At 43.4% G+C, this 19,325-nt stretch overlaps 1 protein-coding gene across 2 annotated transcripts in view; it reads right to left on the reverse strand.

The window, feature by feature from the left end:
- Positions 1-19,325, reverse strand: part of NDE1 (nudE neurodevelopment protein 1) — a 45,471-nt gene that overhangs the window by 20,512 nt on the left and 5,634 nt on the right. For both annotated transcript variants that reach the window (XM_018564210.1, XM_018564212.1), the window contains exons 3-4: positions 6,348-6,496; positions 106-242 (exon numbers count right to left, since the gene is read on the reverse strand). In XM_018564210.1, coding sequence (XP_018419712.1) covers positions 106-242; positions 6,348-6,496 — 286 coding nt within the window. The remainder of the gene's footprint in view (positions 1-105; positions 243-6,347; positions 6,497-19,325) is intronic.

Genomic DNA, 19,325 nt, shown 5'->3' on the forward strand with positions numbered 1-19,325 from the left:
AGACGTTTCCTTTTACATAGCAAACATTTACTTTTTGAATTCAGGTCCACTTTAATAAGCATATTACAGACATCTGGGGGTTAAATTAAGCACTATTTGCCTTACCTCTTGTTTCATCTTTTAACCTCTGAATGCATTCAAGGTTATTTTCTTTCTCATCTAGCTCACTTTCAAGGAATGCATTTCTCTCAATTGCTTGATTCAAACGTTGCTCAAAGTCCTCAAGGGATATAATGGTGGCTCTGGTTAAGCAAACACTGGGTCAGTACACAAACATTTTGAATCTATTAAAGTACATCTAAACCAAAGAACACAAATGTACAATACAAATGTAAAAGAACACAAATGTACGCGACAACAGGGGAGAATGAAAAGTGCTCATCACATCATTGGCTGGAGCAACGTTTCAACTTTTTTGTAGTCACAGCACCCTTTAAAAGTATGCAAGATATCAAGGTACCAGTCCAAAATGTCAAATTTTAAGGGGGACCCCACGCAAAAATATACAAAGTGGGTTTCCCCCTTCACATCAACATTCCCACCTTTCAAAATCAGGATTCCCCCCTTTACATCAGGAGCCTCAATCAACTCAGTCTTCATTTCCCCTTTCCACCACAATCCCACGAAAGTTTGAGGCACCCCTGAGGAAGCCAGAAGGCCCACCGGAGTGCCACAGCACCTTAGTTGAGAAAGGCTGGGCTAGAGTAATATTGCAACTAGCTTTTTTTTTTCTTTTTTTTCAGGATCTGAGTGTATGAGAGGTGTAGAGAAGAGAAAAGTTGTACATTAGAAAGATTATCACTAATTCAGGGTTCGGTATCAGGGGTCCTGTAATAGGGCTTTGTTAAGTCTCCAAGTGAGACATGGTGAAGATGGTGCAGACAAGAGTAAGGACAGAAGAATCGGGACCTGATCAGAGAAAAGATTATCGATAGAGGCTGATTGGATCCGAGAAGTCTTTATGTGGCACAAAGAAATAATCTATCCTCGAGTACATTTGGTGAACATGTGAGAAATAAGTCTAGTCTATCACAAGTATGGAGGAACCTCCAAGTATCAGTCAGGTGAAGGAGATGGAACTCAGATTTTAACTTTTTCAGATTAGAAGGCCAAGTGGGGCGTACCCTTGAAACATCAACCAGCGGATTTATCGCAAAGTTGAAATCCAGGACCAGGAGGCCGTCAGTAAATTCCAGAAGTAGTTGAACCAAAGTTCGCATGAAGCCCAGTTGGTCTGTATTTGGGAAATATACGTTGGCAAATGTCACTGAGGTCCCACCTATTTTCCCCTTCAGATGGAGGAATCTCCCATTTTTGTCAACATACTGATCAGTGTATGACCAGGTTACCGATTTAGAAAGGATCGATACCTCTTTAGTCTTAACAGGAGGTGAGGTGCAGTGGTAGGATACCTGAAAGTCTCTATTCCGCAATTTAGGCACCTAAACACTTCTAAAGTGAGTCTCCTGGAGACACACAATCTGACATCTTGCCTTCTTGAGATCTGCTAGTAGTCTAGATCTTTTTTCCCCGGAATATTTAAACCCTTCACATTGAAGGACGTGAACTTTAGGGCTGCCATCCTACCTGAGAGACAGTCTCGGGGGGGATGGCCCAGAAAAGGAGGAGAAAAGAGAAGAAAAGAGGGGGAAGAGGAGCAGGTAGAGAAAATTAGTAGGGGGATGGAACGGTAGTGTTCAGATGCAGTGCACCACTAACGTGATGTCAATATGTTAGTAGGGTAAAAAAAACAAAATTGGACAAGCCTGACCAAGCTAACGGTACAGACAAAACACGGAGTTGAGGATAGCCTGAGGCTCAATGCACAGGTATAGCCTACGTGGGGGGTGTGAAGGCACATAGGCACCAAGATAAACTATAAAAGGAAATAAAACAAACAAATATTTAGAGAACAAACCAACATTGGCTGCTGAAGGTGAAACGGTGTGACCCTATGGGAGCCAATGAGAATGAACATGTGGAAATGGAATAAACAGAGTATTCGTGAACAGCTGTTAAAGCTATGCAAGAAAACTAAGCATATAATGAGACAGGCGTAAAACCTTGAAGTCCAACCCAGAAAGAACTCGCAGCTTAGCGGTGGAATGTCACGATTCATGCCATTCAGGAGGGCAGATGTTGACGGCCCCTGAAGGATCTGGTGGTACGATGTGGAAGTGTGGGGAATGTGGAAGGACCAAGCGGAAAGTCCAACCAATCAGGTAGAGTAATGGCTTCCATATGCATGAAGCGAAAGAGATCCGGGAGTTGAGACGGAGTCTGCAGAAAAAACAACCGATTGTTATGCTGGACAAGGAGGTGGAATGGGTGACCCCACCGGTATGAAGCCCCCGAGGATCTGATTGTGTCAAGCAATGGTTTCAGGATTCCCCGCATCCGCAGGGTGTGACGAGACATCAGGCAGGACATGATCAGAGCCATCGAATTCAACCGGGCCCGAGTTCCATGCTCGGTGCAGGATCTCTTCTTTCTGGGTGAAGTGTACTCTGCAGAGAACATCTCAGGGTATCCCCGAGGTGGCAGTGCAAAACGCTTGCACGCGATCAAGTTCAAAGGGTGGCTTGTCCAATAATCAATTCAGTACAGCCTGCACTGTGGATCGGAGGTCAGCACCACTTGTGGCCTCGGGGATCCCTTTAAGATGTAAATTATTGCGCCTGTTCCTGTTTTTCACATAATCTTGTTGGAGAACCAGGGATGTAATGCGCAGCTGTGCGTCGGCCTGAACAGCTTCAATAGCCGCCATGCGTGAGGTCAGCTCCGAGGTGGTGGTCTCCACGGCTGTAACTTTGCGGTCCAGAGAGACCACCTGCTGCAATGCTTGCACTATTTTGGACCCCATGTCATCAGGATCCTGTTTGGTGGTGAGGCGAGGTAGGATCTCCTGCCAGCCGACATCATAGTCTGCTCCAGACCCACGTGACTACGAAGAAGCGTCTGATCCCCGAGAGGAGGCTGCGGTCGGCAGCACTGGAGTCAAGATCGGAGAAGCGGGATGACCGCGATGTCCCACACCATTTCTAACGCAGAGGAATGAGGAGCCTGCGCCCACTCTTTGCCCGGTGTGGATTTGACAAGCTCGTTGCGGCCGGCGACAGGACAGGAACGTCAGACGGCTGCTGAGAGAATAGTCACCCTCCGAAGATCTGGATCTTATGGAGGTATGGTTGTATGCCAATAGTGGTCACCTGGCATACAATGTCACCAAGTGTAACACTTAGTGACAGCGACACACTTTGATCACCACCGTAATGAGGGGGTTAAATAAAAATTAACCCCTTAAAAGAGTGGAAAACAAATCTGCGTATCAATACACTTTCATTTTATTTGTAATTATATCAAGCAGTCATCGTGAATTAATCTCAATATGACTGCTTGACAAATGTAATTACTTGCGATTTCTAGGCTGCTCCAAACTTGGGAACGGCCAATAATACCTTAGTGACGACAATGATCCTTACATGCTGATTTTGCAACATTTCAGGATTAGATATCACTAAAAGGCTTCCGATTGTTCCCAGAACAATCAGAAGTCTGAGGCCATGTTCACACTGAAAGCGTGTCTGTTCGAGCGGTAGCTGCTGGAACGCACTGTGATCGCTAAGAAACTTCTCCCCGCGTGCTGGGGCAATGTCCCGTCACACTGCGGGCAGGGGGGGGATGCGTGGAAGCGGTGCCATTGAATTCAATGCATCGCCATGCCCGAGAATGCGGGGGGGAAGTTTTAGCGATCGCGGTGCGTTCCAGCAGATAACGCACTGGAACGCATACTTTCAGTGTGTACAAGCCCTGAAACATGTAGCTAAAGTTTCTGCACAGAAACATTGTAGCAAAAAGCTGATACAGATTGGGGTCCCGATCTGTACCAGCTGTCAAGACAGTAACAGCAAGTGCGGTAAACACCACACTGCTATCACTGTCAGTCACCTGACTCCCAAACAGGGATCGGGCGTCTGAAAAAGCTCAACTCTATCATGAATGGATGCATCTATTAATGAATGGTAACTGCTGATTCTTAACAGTTAAAGGAGAACTATTAGGAGTAATTTTCACTCATCCACATAGTTCGAGCCAACGTGCGACAATTAAACTGTCACACATCGGCTCAATAGATCGGGAAGTTAGCGAACATATACCATCGCTCACTCACTTCTCGATCAACTCACTGCAGAGAGCCATGACCATCAATCACGGCTCCCTGCAGGGATTCCCCCCCTCCAATCATCCAGCGCTGTCTGGTGGAACGGATGAGGGAGGGGCGGGTACAGTTAGCTCTGCCTCTAGATAAGCAGAGCCAGCCGTCAATCACGCAGCTGGGCGGATCTCAACAGTAATGTCGGGATCCGTCCCGGCTGCAGCGGTCTCAGTATACCGCAAGCTGTATCTCGCGATATACTGAGCTTTGGATCACGGGAGGACGCTAGTTTATATCCTCCCGTGACCCTTAGGAGAACTATGGGGAAAAAACACCCCATAGTTCTCCTTTAACGGCATTACAAAAACCTTAATAGCAGATCACGTACAGTGTACATGATCAGTCATTTGGGCACATCATGGCAGGGACGTACAGTGTATGTCTCCTGTCACAAAAGTGATAAAAAACAAACCCTGTTGTGTGTTTAAATAGAGGGCTGGCAGGATTCTGGTGCAATAGAAAGCAACAGGGGAAAAAACAAAACAAAAAACACGAAGATTGCTGTGCCTCTGTTTTGAACTTTTGAAGACAAATTTCTTTACCACAGATGTGAATGAGAACTTTAAAAACATGTTTAAGGGCTTTTATGGCTTTTTCAGAATAGGTAAGCACTTCAGTGAGCATAGTCCAGGCACCGGTTTAAGTTAACTGTGCACCACATGCTTAGATTGTAATGCACGGTTTTCTTCTCCATTGGCAATTTCCTAAAACAAAGAGTGCCAAGAGTTTACAGTTCTGCCAAAAGGTTCTCTCATAGCTCTACTTAACATAGCATAATACTAAATGAATCACTAAAATCAAATTAAATTAAAAAATGAAAACATAAGGTAAAATATTTTGTTGTGATAAGGTGGGGAAAGGTCAAAACCTCTGTCCAGTTCATGTTTTCTCATTAGCAAGATTGTCCTTCTGCTATTAAAAGTGGCCATACATTGTACGATTTTCGTTTGAAATCCTTCTTTTCTGAACGCTCGTTCAATTATACCTAGACTTCCCCATCAAGCATAGTCAAAAGGTTGATTTTGAAAACCTTCAAGAGCCATACAAACCAACCAATTCATTTGACGAATGGAAATAATTACCTTTTGCGCATGTGCTGTATTCTCGCTGTTATTTATGATGAACGAAAACCCCAAGATAGATTGACTTCCGTTCGGTCAGTGAAACCCGACCCGAGTGTTCCAACCCGAGTGATCGCAAAACTTCGATCACAATATCAAAAACGATAATCGGTGATGTTCCATCATCTGTTCAAACTTCGCTCGAAAGACTGTTAGTGTACGATTTCCGATCAAAAATCGTACAATGTATGGCCACCTGAAGACAGGAAATGGAAATCTCGCCAAAACTTTGAGATTTGTTACAGGTGTACCCAGTGGAAGATTTCCCCACACCTCATGTTCTGGTGACAATTGTAACATTTTGGGTTTCCTTATCAGTTTCTGTCTTAGAAATATATATGTCTTGAGGACAACAACAACAAAAAAAGATTAATCTCAAACTATCAGTGGTGGAAATAAAATCTTGACAGGGATTTCCCGCTATGCAAAAGTATGTGCAAACCGCCAATTTACATATACATATGTACATCTGCCAGACAGTACCAGAAGAAGAAACTGTAGCTGCAGTTTTAAACTTTGGACAAAATGTATGTGATCATCAGGTCATTAATGTAACAATGGCAAGTGACTAAAGCATAACTAAACCAAAAATATAATATATGGCAGCTTACCAACGCTTAAATGTGGTGGCTGAGTCATCCTTTTTTTTTTATTGAGGGATTTTTCCCCCATTTAAGCTGGTGATCTGGCAAGTAACATTTTCTGTCTTAAAGGCGGCTAAACTTTAAGCAGTTAAAAATCCTTTAACAGACCAAGCTGTTCAGCAAAAGTAGCAAATAGGTGGTTGGGACAAACCATTTAACTGACAGGAATACCTACAATGGTTCGCTTTCATTGATGTAAAACCTTTATCCCACAGTAAAGCAAAAAAAAAAACCCCAGTTACTGTAAGTACTTAAAAAGTGTTGGCTGGGGTTCGGCTACAATGCATCAGTAAAGTCCATATAGAGATAAAGAAACCAATATATCCTTTTCATTCTGTGTCCTGAACAAAGAATAACGTCACACACCTCTTTGCTCTTTCCAAGTCATCATTGGCTTGTTCCAGTTCTCGGATATATTTCTGTAGTTGGTCTTTGACTGCTCTAGTTTGTGAAAGGTCATTTTCCATTGTAGACATCTGCACGTAGCTTTCTGCATGTTGATCTTCATACTTCTCCTGTTCATTGAAAAGCCAATCATTCAATTAATAGTACAACTTTATTTTTGTAGGAAAAATGGTGTTAAAAAACAAAATACAAAAAAAAAAAACAGTTCCGGTGTATGAACTAACCTACAAATTACTTTGAAATACACAGCAATTTTTTGGGGACCTGGGAAAAGAATCAGTGAAACAACGATAAACCTGTCACAATTCCGTGCAATCCAAACTGTTAATATGATGACAATATTGCATCCACAGATGTACTTTATACTGAAACTCCTAATAAAAAAAACCCATCTCAGTAGATCCAATTAGACACTGTTTAAAAAAATAAATAAAATAAAAATAAATCCTTCCCAAGTTCATGAGGCTTCCTAATAAAGAGGTTTGGGAAGTAAAGAGCAGGTCCAGGCTTATCTGTTATAGGGGAAAGTGGGGAATTGCACATAATATTGCCTGCCTTTTGACATTTGGCTTACACATTTCTGTGGCACCGCTGCACTTATACTGATCTTGCTGTATACATGTAGAATTTGTCAAGGCATCTGGCACACCAAAATAATTTACCAATGCCATTTCAAAAAGCCACAGTGAATGCAAAAATTGAATTTGACTTGCCAGGAAAATCTTTTTCGTGGAGTCAGACCATAGGTTAAATAGCTACCTTCAGGTGATTGGACACTGGCAACAAAGTTGCTAGGACAACCACTTCCACTAAGCTTCAGATTTTTTTTTTATAGCAAGCAATAGGAGTCAATCTGCGACAGAGTGGAGGGACCCGTGTCCTGTAATATGCTCCAAGAAAAGGAATTTACAGGTAATAAAAATGACTATTTCTTAATTGTACAGTACAGGACTGTCAGTCATAGTCCATGGGATTTCCAAATACAGTCAACTAAGGGGTGGGCAACACAACAAATGCCAACAGGGCCATGAAACAAAGGTCAGGATCCTATGAACTCAGAGGGCGATAGAAAGACCCTTTCAAGTGAAGCTGGCATCAGAGGTGGTCTGAACATCCACCTGGTAAAAACACAAAGTTACAAATCTGAGAAACTAATGCCTGCAAAGGCCCATGAAGCAACCACAGATTTGGTACAGAGCACCTTAACTGGAAAGGGAGAACACCAATCCATGTGAAGTCAGTTCATGTTTTACTACAATCTAAAGCAGGAGTCCTCAAACTTTTTAAACAGGGGGCCAGTTCACTGTCCCTCAGACATTGTTGGGGACCGCATCAGTTTGAAATGGCGGTGCCATTGACTTCAATGCACCACCACGCCCCCTGCCATCGAAAAACTCACATCACAGCTTCCTGATTGGCTAGGAAGCAAGCTTCACTTGGTAAGCAGCCTGGCTTCCTAACCAATCAGCAAGTCAGGCGGCACGTCATGACCCGCCTCCCTGATTAGCTAGGAAGCTGGTTTCACTTGTTCCTAGGCAGCTTGGCTTCCTGTCCAATCAGGAGGTTGGGAGGCAGTTCATTACATGCCACCCGGCTTCCTGATATGTTAGGAAGCCAGGCGGCTAAGGAACACGTGAAGCTGGCTTCCTACCCATTCAGGAAGCGGGTCATAACCCACCACCCAGCTTTCTGATTGGAAAAGAAGCTGGCACCATGCTCCCTCGGCACTGCTGGACAGAAGGAGAACTCCCTCTGACCGGAAGTTCCGGTATGGGGGGTATGTATCGGAGCATTTGGACGAGTACTTGCCCAAACATACTCTGTATCGGCACAGAAGTATCAGTATCGGTGCATCCCTAGTGCAAATCCATTTTATGGATAGTTGTCAAACGACAAGTGCATTTCTGAGCCTGATGAAGGGGACCCTGCGCGGCCCCAAAACGCGCTTGTTGTTTGAATGACATCAATAAAATGGATGTTGCACCAACATGGAATCTGGACATCTGTTGTGAAAGATAACGTCACAAAACATGTGACAGGTTACCTGTGGCATGTTTTATGTAGATATTCATACATTTTTAACCACTTGCTGACCGGGGTATTCAGTGCTGCGGTACTTTGGCTGATGTTTATTCCATCATGCAAGGCTGTACTGAAATTAATTTTATAGCATTTTTGGGGGGACACAGAGCTTTCTTTTGGTGGTATTTAATCACCACTGGGGTTTTTATTTTTTTACTATAAAACAAAAAAAAGTACAGAATATTTTATTTTTTTTAAAAAAATTGGTTTTCCCTTTATTTTAGGAAACATTTATTTTTACCCAATTTTTGGGTAAAATATAAAAAGGCGGGGTCACGTCAGGTAAATAGACATCCAAACATGTCAAGCCTTAAAATTGCAAAAACCACCATAGCCAAAATTGATGATAGGCGGCGCTTTAAATGATTTTACCGCTAATCAGTTTTGTACCGGAGAGTGACAGAGGAATGCGGAAGTGATGTAATATACATCACTTCCTGCATTCAGAGACTGGGAGGAAAGCAGAGGGAGATTGCGTACTGATCTCCCTCCGTTCTCAGTGCACAGAGCCACATCGCCCGGGATGGATGGAGGCCCGGGATCGCGGGGACGGGACAGCGACGAGAGGTAAGGAGGGGCGCACCCTCACTTGCATCATACAAGGGATCGGGTGTCTTTACAGACGCCGGACCGCTTGTATGTAATCGGCCATCGCTGGCCGTTTAAAATCTAAGCGGTTTCCCGCTCGCGCGTGCCAGGGGGCGCGTGCACGAAGGACGTCTAAAGACACCCACCCGCATCCAGGAGACTCCCGTCCGGCCGTCTTTCAACATTCGGTGGACGGGAGGTGGTTAAAATATGTGTTTAAAAAGTGAGGACAGTCAGTCTGCCAGGGGATGATTTCTTCATCGCTCCCTCTCCCTAATGCACCTTCCTCTCACTAACAGGAGAGAAACAGAGAGGGAGTGAAGACAGCACCACCCGGCGCTCGCTGCCTGTCACCTGCCGCGGGTCGGGTTAAGGACCCTGGCGGGACGGAGGTGGCCAGAGGACCCCTAATCTAAAGCATATCATAGATTTAGTAATTGTTGCAATAAAAAATAAAAATAAAAAAAAAATGGATTTTTGTACTCCATAAAATCCTTTTCTCATTGAAGGACACAGTGGAGATCTTGAATCTCCTACCGATGGGTTATATGGTGCCACCATCTATATATACACACACCTGGATGACCTAGAAGACCGCAGTCGTAATATACAAATTAGAGGCGTTCCTGAAGCTACTGACCTAGAAGGCATCTGTCACAGGGATTTCTAACACCATACTGGTTGCATTTTTTTTTTTTAACTTAAAGCCAAGATTCTCTTCAAGGCTCAAACTCAAGGCACATTTGATTTTTTGACGGCGCAACTATTTCTTTATTTCCAGATCTTTCCAGGCGCACTCTTGCTAAAACAAAGATCTCTCCGTCCGCTCACCAAGGCATTGCGGGATACTAACAAATCGCCTGTTGGGGGATACACCTTCAGCCTCTCAGCCAAACGCAATTGCTGAGTGCATGCCTTTCGCACGCCCTCAGACCTGGAGTCATTCACTGCTGCTATGTGAATTCCTGCACTTACGCTGGAACCGTGGCCAGATCTGGATCTCCAACTTCAGACTTCTCTGCCTCCAAGAAATGACTGGGAAACGGTCCCACCGAAAACCTTGTAGAGAACTACTCAATCCAGTGATCACTGTTTTCCCTGGCAAGTGACCATCTTGTTCTATCCCCCACCCACCTCCATTTATTTACATTAACTCGACATTACCCAATTTCTACTTCTGGTATGACTCTTATGTATTCCTCCCACCTTTCTTTTACTGTGCCTTTCTCAATGGATCCTCTGAACTCGTGTCATTTTGTTCTTTTTTTTATTGGATGTATTTTTCTATTTGCTGTCACTGCCCTCAATGGAACATTCTTGGATTGAACCTCATTACTTACTCCTATTTGGATTTTCTGACAAGCAATCACAACTGAGGACCCTGCTGGATTCACCCTTACAACAAAGCTTTCTCAATTCAGAATGACTTGTACAAAACTTCTCTGGAAATAAATATGGTGACTGTTGCTCCAATCCACATAATTTGTTAGTCACAACCAGGTGTTTATGGCATTTGCATAATTGGAGTCTAGGAGGTGTTAATAACCTGGCCAGAGAGAGGTGTAAAACAGCATTGTATGTGGGAGACAATACATGTCTCACTGAACTCTATTCAAGCTTGGCTTCTCCATCTTTACATAAATGGCCTCTTTCACGCCTCTTTCACACCTCTTAAACCAGTCCTCCTCCCTGTCTAGGATGCGTACTTGACTGTCTTCAAAGGAGTGACCTTTTTCCTTTAGGTGCAGGTACACTGCCGAATCCTGACCTGAGGGTTTGGCTCCTCCATGCTGTGCCATACGCTGGTGTAGCTGCTGTTTTGTTTCACCGACATACAATTCTGAGCACTCCTCACTACACTGGACTGCATACACAAAGTTGTGTTTTGGCTTTGGGTCTTTTGGGTGAACCAGTTGTTGCCTCAGTGTATTGCTTGGTTTAAAGCAGACAGGGATGTGATGTTTCTTAAAAAACCCTTCTGAGTTTTTCAGACAACCCAGCTACATATGGGATGACCAAATTCTTCTGTTTGTCATGCTTTTCACCCTCACTGGTACTCTGGGCTTTTGTCAAAACAGAAAAAGAGGAAAGAATGCAAAGTCTGGATACCCGCAAGTTTTAAGGGCCCCCCTGAGGTGTTTGAATTCCTTCATCTTGAGCTCTGTTCTGGTGGTATTTTTCTCTGCCCAGTGGTGTAGAGTCCTGATGACTCCCAGTTTGTGGTCTAGAGCAGCGTTTCTCAACCTGTGTAACCTCAGGACCCACATTTGTCCTTGGTCATCAAGTCACGACCCAAGTCGCACTGCCATGTAATGCACAGCATTAGGGTACTGCACAGTGCAGGCGATGGAACTGGGAGGTGGGTTTGGGGTGCCATTCAAATCAACAGCAATGCAACACACCTCCCACACCAGAAAACACGGTAGGAGCGATTGTGTGGTACAGTGCATTAATCACACGGGACTGACCTAGGGTGAACAGGTTCTCAAAAACGCTGACAGACCCAACCTCCCAGACACACTCACAAAAAATGTTTTTTTTTTTGTTTTTTTTAAAAGAGCCACCCATTCTCCCTAACTTATGAGAACTGGAGTGGATCCTGAGCCTGGGGTCCAGTGTGGGCTGCTATGCTGTGACTGAGCTCCATCCATATGTGCATTGTTTGTACAGCTCCTGTGCGTACTCTGTAGAGGTTCCGGGAACCAGAACGTGACATCACTCCAGTCCAGGTTCCTCTACAGGGCGTGCGAGGGAGCTGTAAGCAATGCACTTATGGATGTAGCTCCCTCACAGCCATAGCCCCATCCAATCCCACCTCAAGCAGACTCAGCACCAGGCAGCATATTTTCAATGGCTGTTTGGTGCAAGAAATGACAGCGCTGCGCTAGGGGGAGGCAGAGGAGCCTCTCAACTAGAAGAGTGGAAGGTATGCGGTGACCCACTGAACACGGGGTTGCGACTCACTTTTGGGTCACGACCCACCAGTTGAGAACCAAGGGTCTAGGGCAGTGGTGGCGAACCTTGGCACTCCAGCTGTTTTGCAACTACAAGTGCCATGAGGCATTGCAAGGCTCTGACAGCCACAGACATAACTCCCAGAGGCAGATGCATGTTGGGATTTGTAGTTTTGGCACAGCTGGAGTGCCAAGGTTCGCCACCACTGGTCTAAGGGGTGGTGGGAGTCAAATAGCAGGTACTGGTCTGCATGTGTTGGTTTTTGGTAAGGATTTTTTCCCCTTCAGTTAACTTGTACAGTTTTGATTGTGAATATGTTCTCTAGATCGTTCCTCTATTTCTTCCTACTGTATAATACTTCCTATTTTCTGTCCCTTCTTAACCACTTGAAGACCAGGTGTTTAGACCCCCTTGCTGGACAGGCCATTTTTCAGTATTCAGCGCTGCGGTACTTTTGACATTTATTTCGTCATGCAACGCTATACTAAAAATGAATTTTATACCATTTTTTTGGGGACAGATAGAGCTTTCTTTTGGTGGTATTTATTTTTTTCTTTATTTCAGAAAATGTATTGAAAATTTTGAAAAAAAAGTGTACATGTTAGGAAATAATTATTATTACCCAATTTTTTGGTAAAATATAAAAGACGGGGTCACATCGGGTAAATGGACACCAAACATGTCAAGCTTAAAAATTGCGCGCACCCGCGAAATCGCAAAAAACTACAATACCCAAAATGTACCATAGGCGACGCCTTAAAAGCTTTTACCGCTCATCAGTTTAGTGTTATCAGTGATTGATGGCTCTAAAATTAATCGCTCTCACTCACACCGCTCCTGAGGTGGTTAATATCTCTAGTGCACACCCAGTAGTGCAAGGATCTCTTCCCTTCAGATGCATTTCACATACTAATGTTGCCATGCAAGCCCTCACTATTTGTACCCTGAAAGTTCAGGGATTTAACTACCTTCCGTCCATGGCCGTTTGTGAACGGCCGGACGTCTGCTAGGAGCGGGAGGGCGTCTTAAGACGTCCTGCCCCTCCCCCTTCTCGCCACACTAGGGTTGCCACCTGTACGGTTTTCACCCGGACAGTACGGGTTTCGGATCCTGTGTACGGGTGGGAGGCGGGCTCCCACCCGTACACAGGATTCAAACGGCAGACTTGCTCACCTGGCGGCGGGTGGTGAGCGGCGGGCGGTGAGCGGCGGGCAAATTGCGCCCATTATGCAGCACATATTACATATCGCCGCGAAAGTCGCAGTGAGAACAATAATTTTAGGGCCATCAATCACTGATGACACTAAACTGATGAGCGGTAAATACGTTTAAAGCGTCGCCTATGGCCAATTTTGGTTAAGGGAAGTTTTCTGCGATTTCGCGGGCGCGCGCAATTTTAAAGGTTGACATGTTTAGTGTCTATTTACCCGACGTGACCCCGTCTTTTATATTATACCAAAAAATTTGGGTGAAAATAAATGTTTCATAACATTTTATAGGGAAACATGTTTTTTTTTCAAAATTTAGGGTACTTTTTTTGTTATATAGTAAAAAATAAAAACTCCAGTGTTGATTAAATACCACTAAAAGAAAGCTCTATCTGTCCCCAAAAAATGGTATGAAATTAATTTCAGTACAGCGTTGCATGACGGAATAAACATCAGTCAAAGTACCGCAGCGCTGAATTCTGAAAAATGGCCTGGCCAGGAAGGGGGTGAAACACCATGGCCTTTAAGTGGTTAATAGTCCCAATAAGGGATTCACAGATACCGATTTTTCGGTATCGAGTACTGATAATTGTTTATCCGTATTCGCCGATGCAGAGTACTGATACTGGTGCCCCAATTATCAGGAAGTCGGGCCGTGGATCAAGACTCGCTGTGCGGCTTCCCGATTGCCTGGGAAGCCAGTGTTCTATTGAAAGAACACCGGCTTCACTTGCCGAGGATGCCTGGCTTCCTGACCAATTACTAATTGGTTGGATCCCCTAGCCCTCTCCTCCACTCTGGGAGGAGGGCAGAGCAAGCAGTGAGCAGGTGCAATAGCCAGCCTGCTATTGGCTACTGCAATTTCAAATGGCCAATAGTAGGCCCGGCTATTGTTCCAGTCCACTACCTGCTGTATTTACATTCAGCTGCCGTCTGCAAAATCTTGCCACTGGCAGCTGTCATGCCCTGGCTGAAGCTATTCAAGTGCCACGTGCTTACAAAACATTTCTTTTTTCAGTAAGTCGTTATGTCTCAGCCCAACAAATTCTGCTGCGGAATGTGCGTTACAGTGCCATTCATTTCAATGGCACCCCAAATGCACCACCTACCCACAGTGTGAAGGCCCGCACTGGAACCCACAGTACCACAATGCTGTGTGCCAGTGCGATTGCAAAAAATTGTGTATGCAGTTTTATTCTGAAGTAAACTTTGTAACATTGTAACACTGCGTTTGTGTATTTTATTCTAAATTAAGAATGGTATCCATTTAATTTTTTTATACGATCAAAAAAAAAGCCAACGAATCGATTATGAAAATAATGATTAGTTGCAGCCTTATTTAACTACTTGCTGCCCAAAGCTATTTCTTAGACACACCTGAATTGGCCATTTTTGCAGTCAGCCGATTGGCAAACAGGCCTTCCTGTGTGACTCCTCAATTCTAACTATAGAAAGAAAAACCACTGCATTCAAAATTAATTCCGACTCCCAGATTTGATAACATCTCTCAGAAAGTCTAAGAGATTTAGAGCCAGACAGTGATAACAGATGTTTTTCTGCACCGCAGAAATGCGGTTTGCCACCTAAAGCAACCTCTCTTATGTGCCGTTTTGGCTAGACCGGCAAAAGTAAAAAAAATAAAATAAAAAATAAAAAGACACCCCAAAAACCATTTTGCCCAGTATGTGAACTCCAACCTATGAGTAAACTGAATACCAAAATATACTGTTTGCACATGCCTTTTCTGGCAAAATATACAACAGTGGTGTCTAGAGCTCCAACAATTATTCAACTTACTGTTTATGGTGATAAAGTACGCCCTACTCAATGCCTGGAGTCCAAAGAACCCATCAACCATCCTGAGCATTGCCACAGTTGAAGGTGTGTTTGGGTTCATGCAAATAACTTGGCAGGATACGGGCTGCAGAAGCAGTTCCTAACAGGAGATATGTACTGAAAGCTTATGCTGTATAGATCACTTTGGGCAGTATATTCTTTAGGAGTATATTTCTTTTGTGAATATGTTGTAAAATACAAGGCTCTGGTCATGTATAAAAAATTTTTGGTGTCTGACTAATATTACGAAATCATAGCCTTAAAAAAAAAAAAATCTTTAGTAAATAATTTGTTGGTGCTGCAGCAATGTCCCTTAACAAAAGGCTATATTGTTTAGAATGGCTAAGTGGACATTGGCACCAACTGGCACTTCACAATAACATGACATTTCTCAGTTAGCCTTTCTGTGTCACATTATAATCTGTTACATAGACATTAACACCATGAACCAGTTAAGTGTCTTAATCAAAAGCCTTCCTCATTGACATCAAACTACCATGGTTTAAAACACAACTGAATTGTCACTGTATTAAGCGTAAGAAAGGCCTTTTTTTTCTTCTGTAAAGTTAACATAGCACTTTGATGTTATCAAGTGCAATTTGTAGCAATTTGTTTATAGTATATGCAATTTAAAAGGTTTTTTTTTTTTTTTTTTTTACAAGATCTGCTACAAAAATGTAATAATAATCTAATCTAACAAGGACAAGATAGCAAATGCAGGCCATTTGTAAAGGCTGAAAACATGTTTTGACACAGCTTTAGAGTTAAAAGGGGCAGAGGGGGCAAGATTTCAGTGGGCAATTCCATTTTCCCAAATAACTTGTAAACACTCTTTAATGCACCTGGGGGGGGGGAATTTATAAAAAAAAAGGAGCAAACTGGTTAGTGCTGGGTACACAGGGATCGAATCAGCCTACCGAATCGTCTGGAATTCCGGTCCATGTGTAGCCCCCTCATCTCCTTGACAAAAGGGACATGCTGGAAAGTGGTCGGCTGAACAGTGCCTGCAGCCAATCTGTGAGAACTGTTCTAGGTATTAACTAGGGATGCACCGATATATTGGCCGCTGAAAAACATATCAGCCGAAAGTGCCATTTTCTGGCCTGAAAAAGTGGTGCATCCATCCTATGCTCTCCTACCCGCTGGGCGCTGCTCTGTGTCCCAGCGGGGAGGAGAGAAACTGACAGCCAGCCGATCGCTGTGAGCGGCCAGTGTCTCTCCTCTCACAGATCAGCAGAGCAGTGTGTGGGCGGAGACAGCCCATGCTGTCACAGCAGGCTGAGCACCCCTCCATCAGCCTCCTGTGACAGCATGTCAGGAAGGAGAGCGGTACAAACACTCAGTGATCACTGAATGTTTGTAAAAAATTGGAGGACAGAGTATGTTAACTATATCCTCAATTATGAATGAATGGGAAGTGATCTACATCACCTACTGTTCATTCATAATTTTGGTTATAGTAAACATACTATGTTCTCATGTTATGAATGAACAGGAACACTCAGGATTCCTGTTCATTTATAACAAGGGAAGCAGAAAAAGAGATCGAGGACTGTCCTCAATCTTTCTCTATTTTAAAAAGGGAAAATATCAGGAGTCTGTTTAGACCCCCAATATTTTCCCAAGGCAGCAAAAAGTTAAAAATGAATATATTTTATTAAAAAAAAAAAAAAAAAAAGTTAATAAAAAAATTTAAACAATTTGAAAAAAAAAAAAGTTAAGAAAACATTTTTGGTCTGACTTTATTTCGGTTTAGTTTTTGAAATTTTCATTTTGGTGCACCTCTAGTATTAAACAGCGGTGGAAGTCGCTGTCAGAATACAATGTATATAGAGTGAGATTTGTTCATCCATGCTGTTCGTGTGGATGGAAGAAATGGTCTGATTTTTCTCCTTCAGCCTCTCTCCCAGCCTAAAGCTGGCCATAAACGGTTCTAATGTCCCAAGTCATCTTCCAGGACAGCATATGAGAGAGAGATGGCCCTGCCCACTTGTAGCATGAAACACCCACATACAAAAAAGAAAAAAAGGGAGGGGAGTAGCATACCTGTCATGCCCAGGCCTTCTTAATAGTTGCAAGGGCCTCCCGTTTCATGGAGCTTTCAATGTGCAGGAGTGGTGAAACTGGAGATCTTTCCCCTGGACAGGTTCCCACAACCTGTCCCTTTGCTCTTTTTTTTGGGCCCAGGGGTTTCCTCTCCATAAATTCGAGGGAGATGCAATTACCCTCTCTGGTGTAGTGGCTCTAGTGGAGTTGCGCTTGGGGTCCTGTGGCCAGACCCTTTATATGTTACAGGCTGGTGACTCCATCCTGGCTTTTTTTTTTTAACACTGTGGGCCTGTATTATGGGGGGTGGGGGCTGGATGCTGTTGGGTGCAGATGATGTTCAAATAAATCTGGATCGAATTCTGCAATTGGGAACTAATGCCTCTAAGATATTCACTGAGTATGTTCCTTCAATTATCGATCCCCTTCGATATAGAATGAGAAAATAAAAACTCCAGATGTTTTTGACCATGCATTCAAATGGTCATACTGCGCATTGGTGTGCGCTCTCCTTCAATACCGATCCTCCCAGCTATTGGTAATCATCTGTCCCCTCAAACCCCCAAAAAAATCCAAGTAGCTCCCCCACTCGATAAAACGTATCCATCCCACAAAAGGGAAAAGGGATTCAATAGTGTAGTATATAGAGATAAAATATATTTCAAACTTATTAACTTACAAGTTTAAAATCCACAGCAGGCTGATCAAGCGTCCCACCACAAAACAATCAGACGAACAGAACACAAAACACGCCTGGCGTTTCTTATAGGGGTTAATTTGTTTTCAGTATTTAGACACAGTTTAAATATCGTTGAGGAATATCGTTGTTTAAATATAGTCGAGGAGGCTGCTGAGACTTGCAATCAAGGGGCCATCAGGAATTGTTCACTTCCAATACAAGGCCCTCTCGTTACGCCTGTCGTCAGTGCCCAGGATCTTTACAAAAGCATTACCAGAAGCTCTGGCACCCGAGGCACCAAGGAATAAGTGTAGCTCCATATTTGGACAATCTTTATTTTTTTCACAATCAAAGACATTGCTCGAAGAAAATCCAAGTTACTCAAGCAAACACCAAGAAAAGCTCGGTTGGTTGATAAAGGAGAAATCCCAACTAGACCCTCCAAGTAATTGACTTTTTTGGGGGCACCAAGTATGTACTCTCAAGACATGCATCTTTCTCACAAAAAAAAAAAATGGTATAATCAATTGTGGTAGAGGCAATTAACCTATAGCTCTCGGCCAGAGTGTCATTCAGGACCATCATGAGTATTCTAGGAATGATGATCCCAGCCAGACTAGTGATCCTGTGGGTGCAATTGCACTCCAAGCCTCTTCAGAACTTCCTCTCGAAATACTAGGATGGGAATACGGAGACCCTAGAGACAGAGAATGCATTAACAAGCCTGGTAAAACATTCCCTCATCTTGCCAGACTCCTCTTCAAAGATTGTCAAGAGTAAGCCATGAGCATGGTCATCTTAAATGCACCCTTATGGCCGAAAAAGCTGTAGTTTGCAGCCCTTCAGAAATTGAGCTTTGGATACCACCGAACAAGATCGATTTGTTGCAGCAGGGGCTAGTACGTCACCCTCGGGTGCAGGCCCTGCTCCTGGCAGAGTGGCTTCTGAAAGTGATATCTTAGCTAGATATGCGGTTAATTTTACGCCAAATATGTGGGGTCAGCTGCAGCCACTAAATATCTAACAAAAAGATAAACTTGCAAAATCTATTAAACAATGTGCTGCGCTCATATGCCTTCAAAATTTCACAGTTTGCAATATTATACATCCAAATTCATAGTGATAAATGTAGAATTAAAGTACAACATTTTGTTTATATACAAAAGTGCAAAAAAGTCAATAGGTTTGAAAATGGCAAAGTTAAAAGTGCTCCTAATAGTACACTGTTTTAGTCACTCAAAAGTGATCTTCAGTGACTATCCTTTAGGGGACACGCTCGCCTTAATAGACCTCCAGGTATAATCTCGCGGCGAAGACTTAGGATTTACACCTCAGTGTTCTGATCCTTAACCAAGCTCAATGAAGATCCACATTCATAATCCTCATTGATCAAGGCAAAAAACAAACAGTCCATAGCATAAAACTGTTTAAAACGTTATTAAAATCCTACTCAAGTATAGTTGACAAAACTGGCCTGGACAGGAAGGGGGTTTAACAGCCTCAACTTCAAGTGGTAAAAAAAAAAAAAAAAAAAAAAAAAAAAAG

Source organism: Nanorana parkeri, unplaced genomic scaffold (assembly GCF_000935625.1).
Source record: "Nanorana parkeri isolate BGI_ZX_2015 unplaced genomic scaffold, ASM93562v1 scaffold736, whole genome shotgun sequence".
Taxonomy (NCBI): Eukaryota; Metazoa; Chordata; class Amphibia; order Anura; family Dicroglossidae; genus Nanorana; species Nanorana parkeri.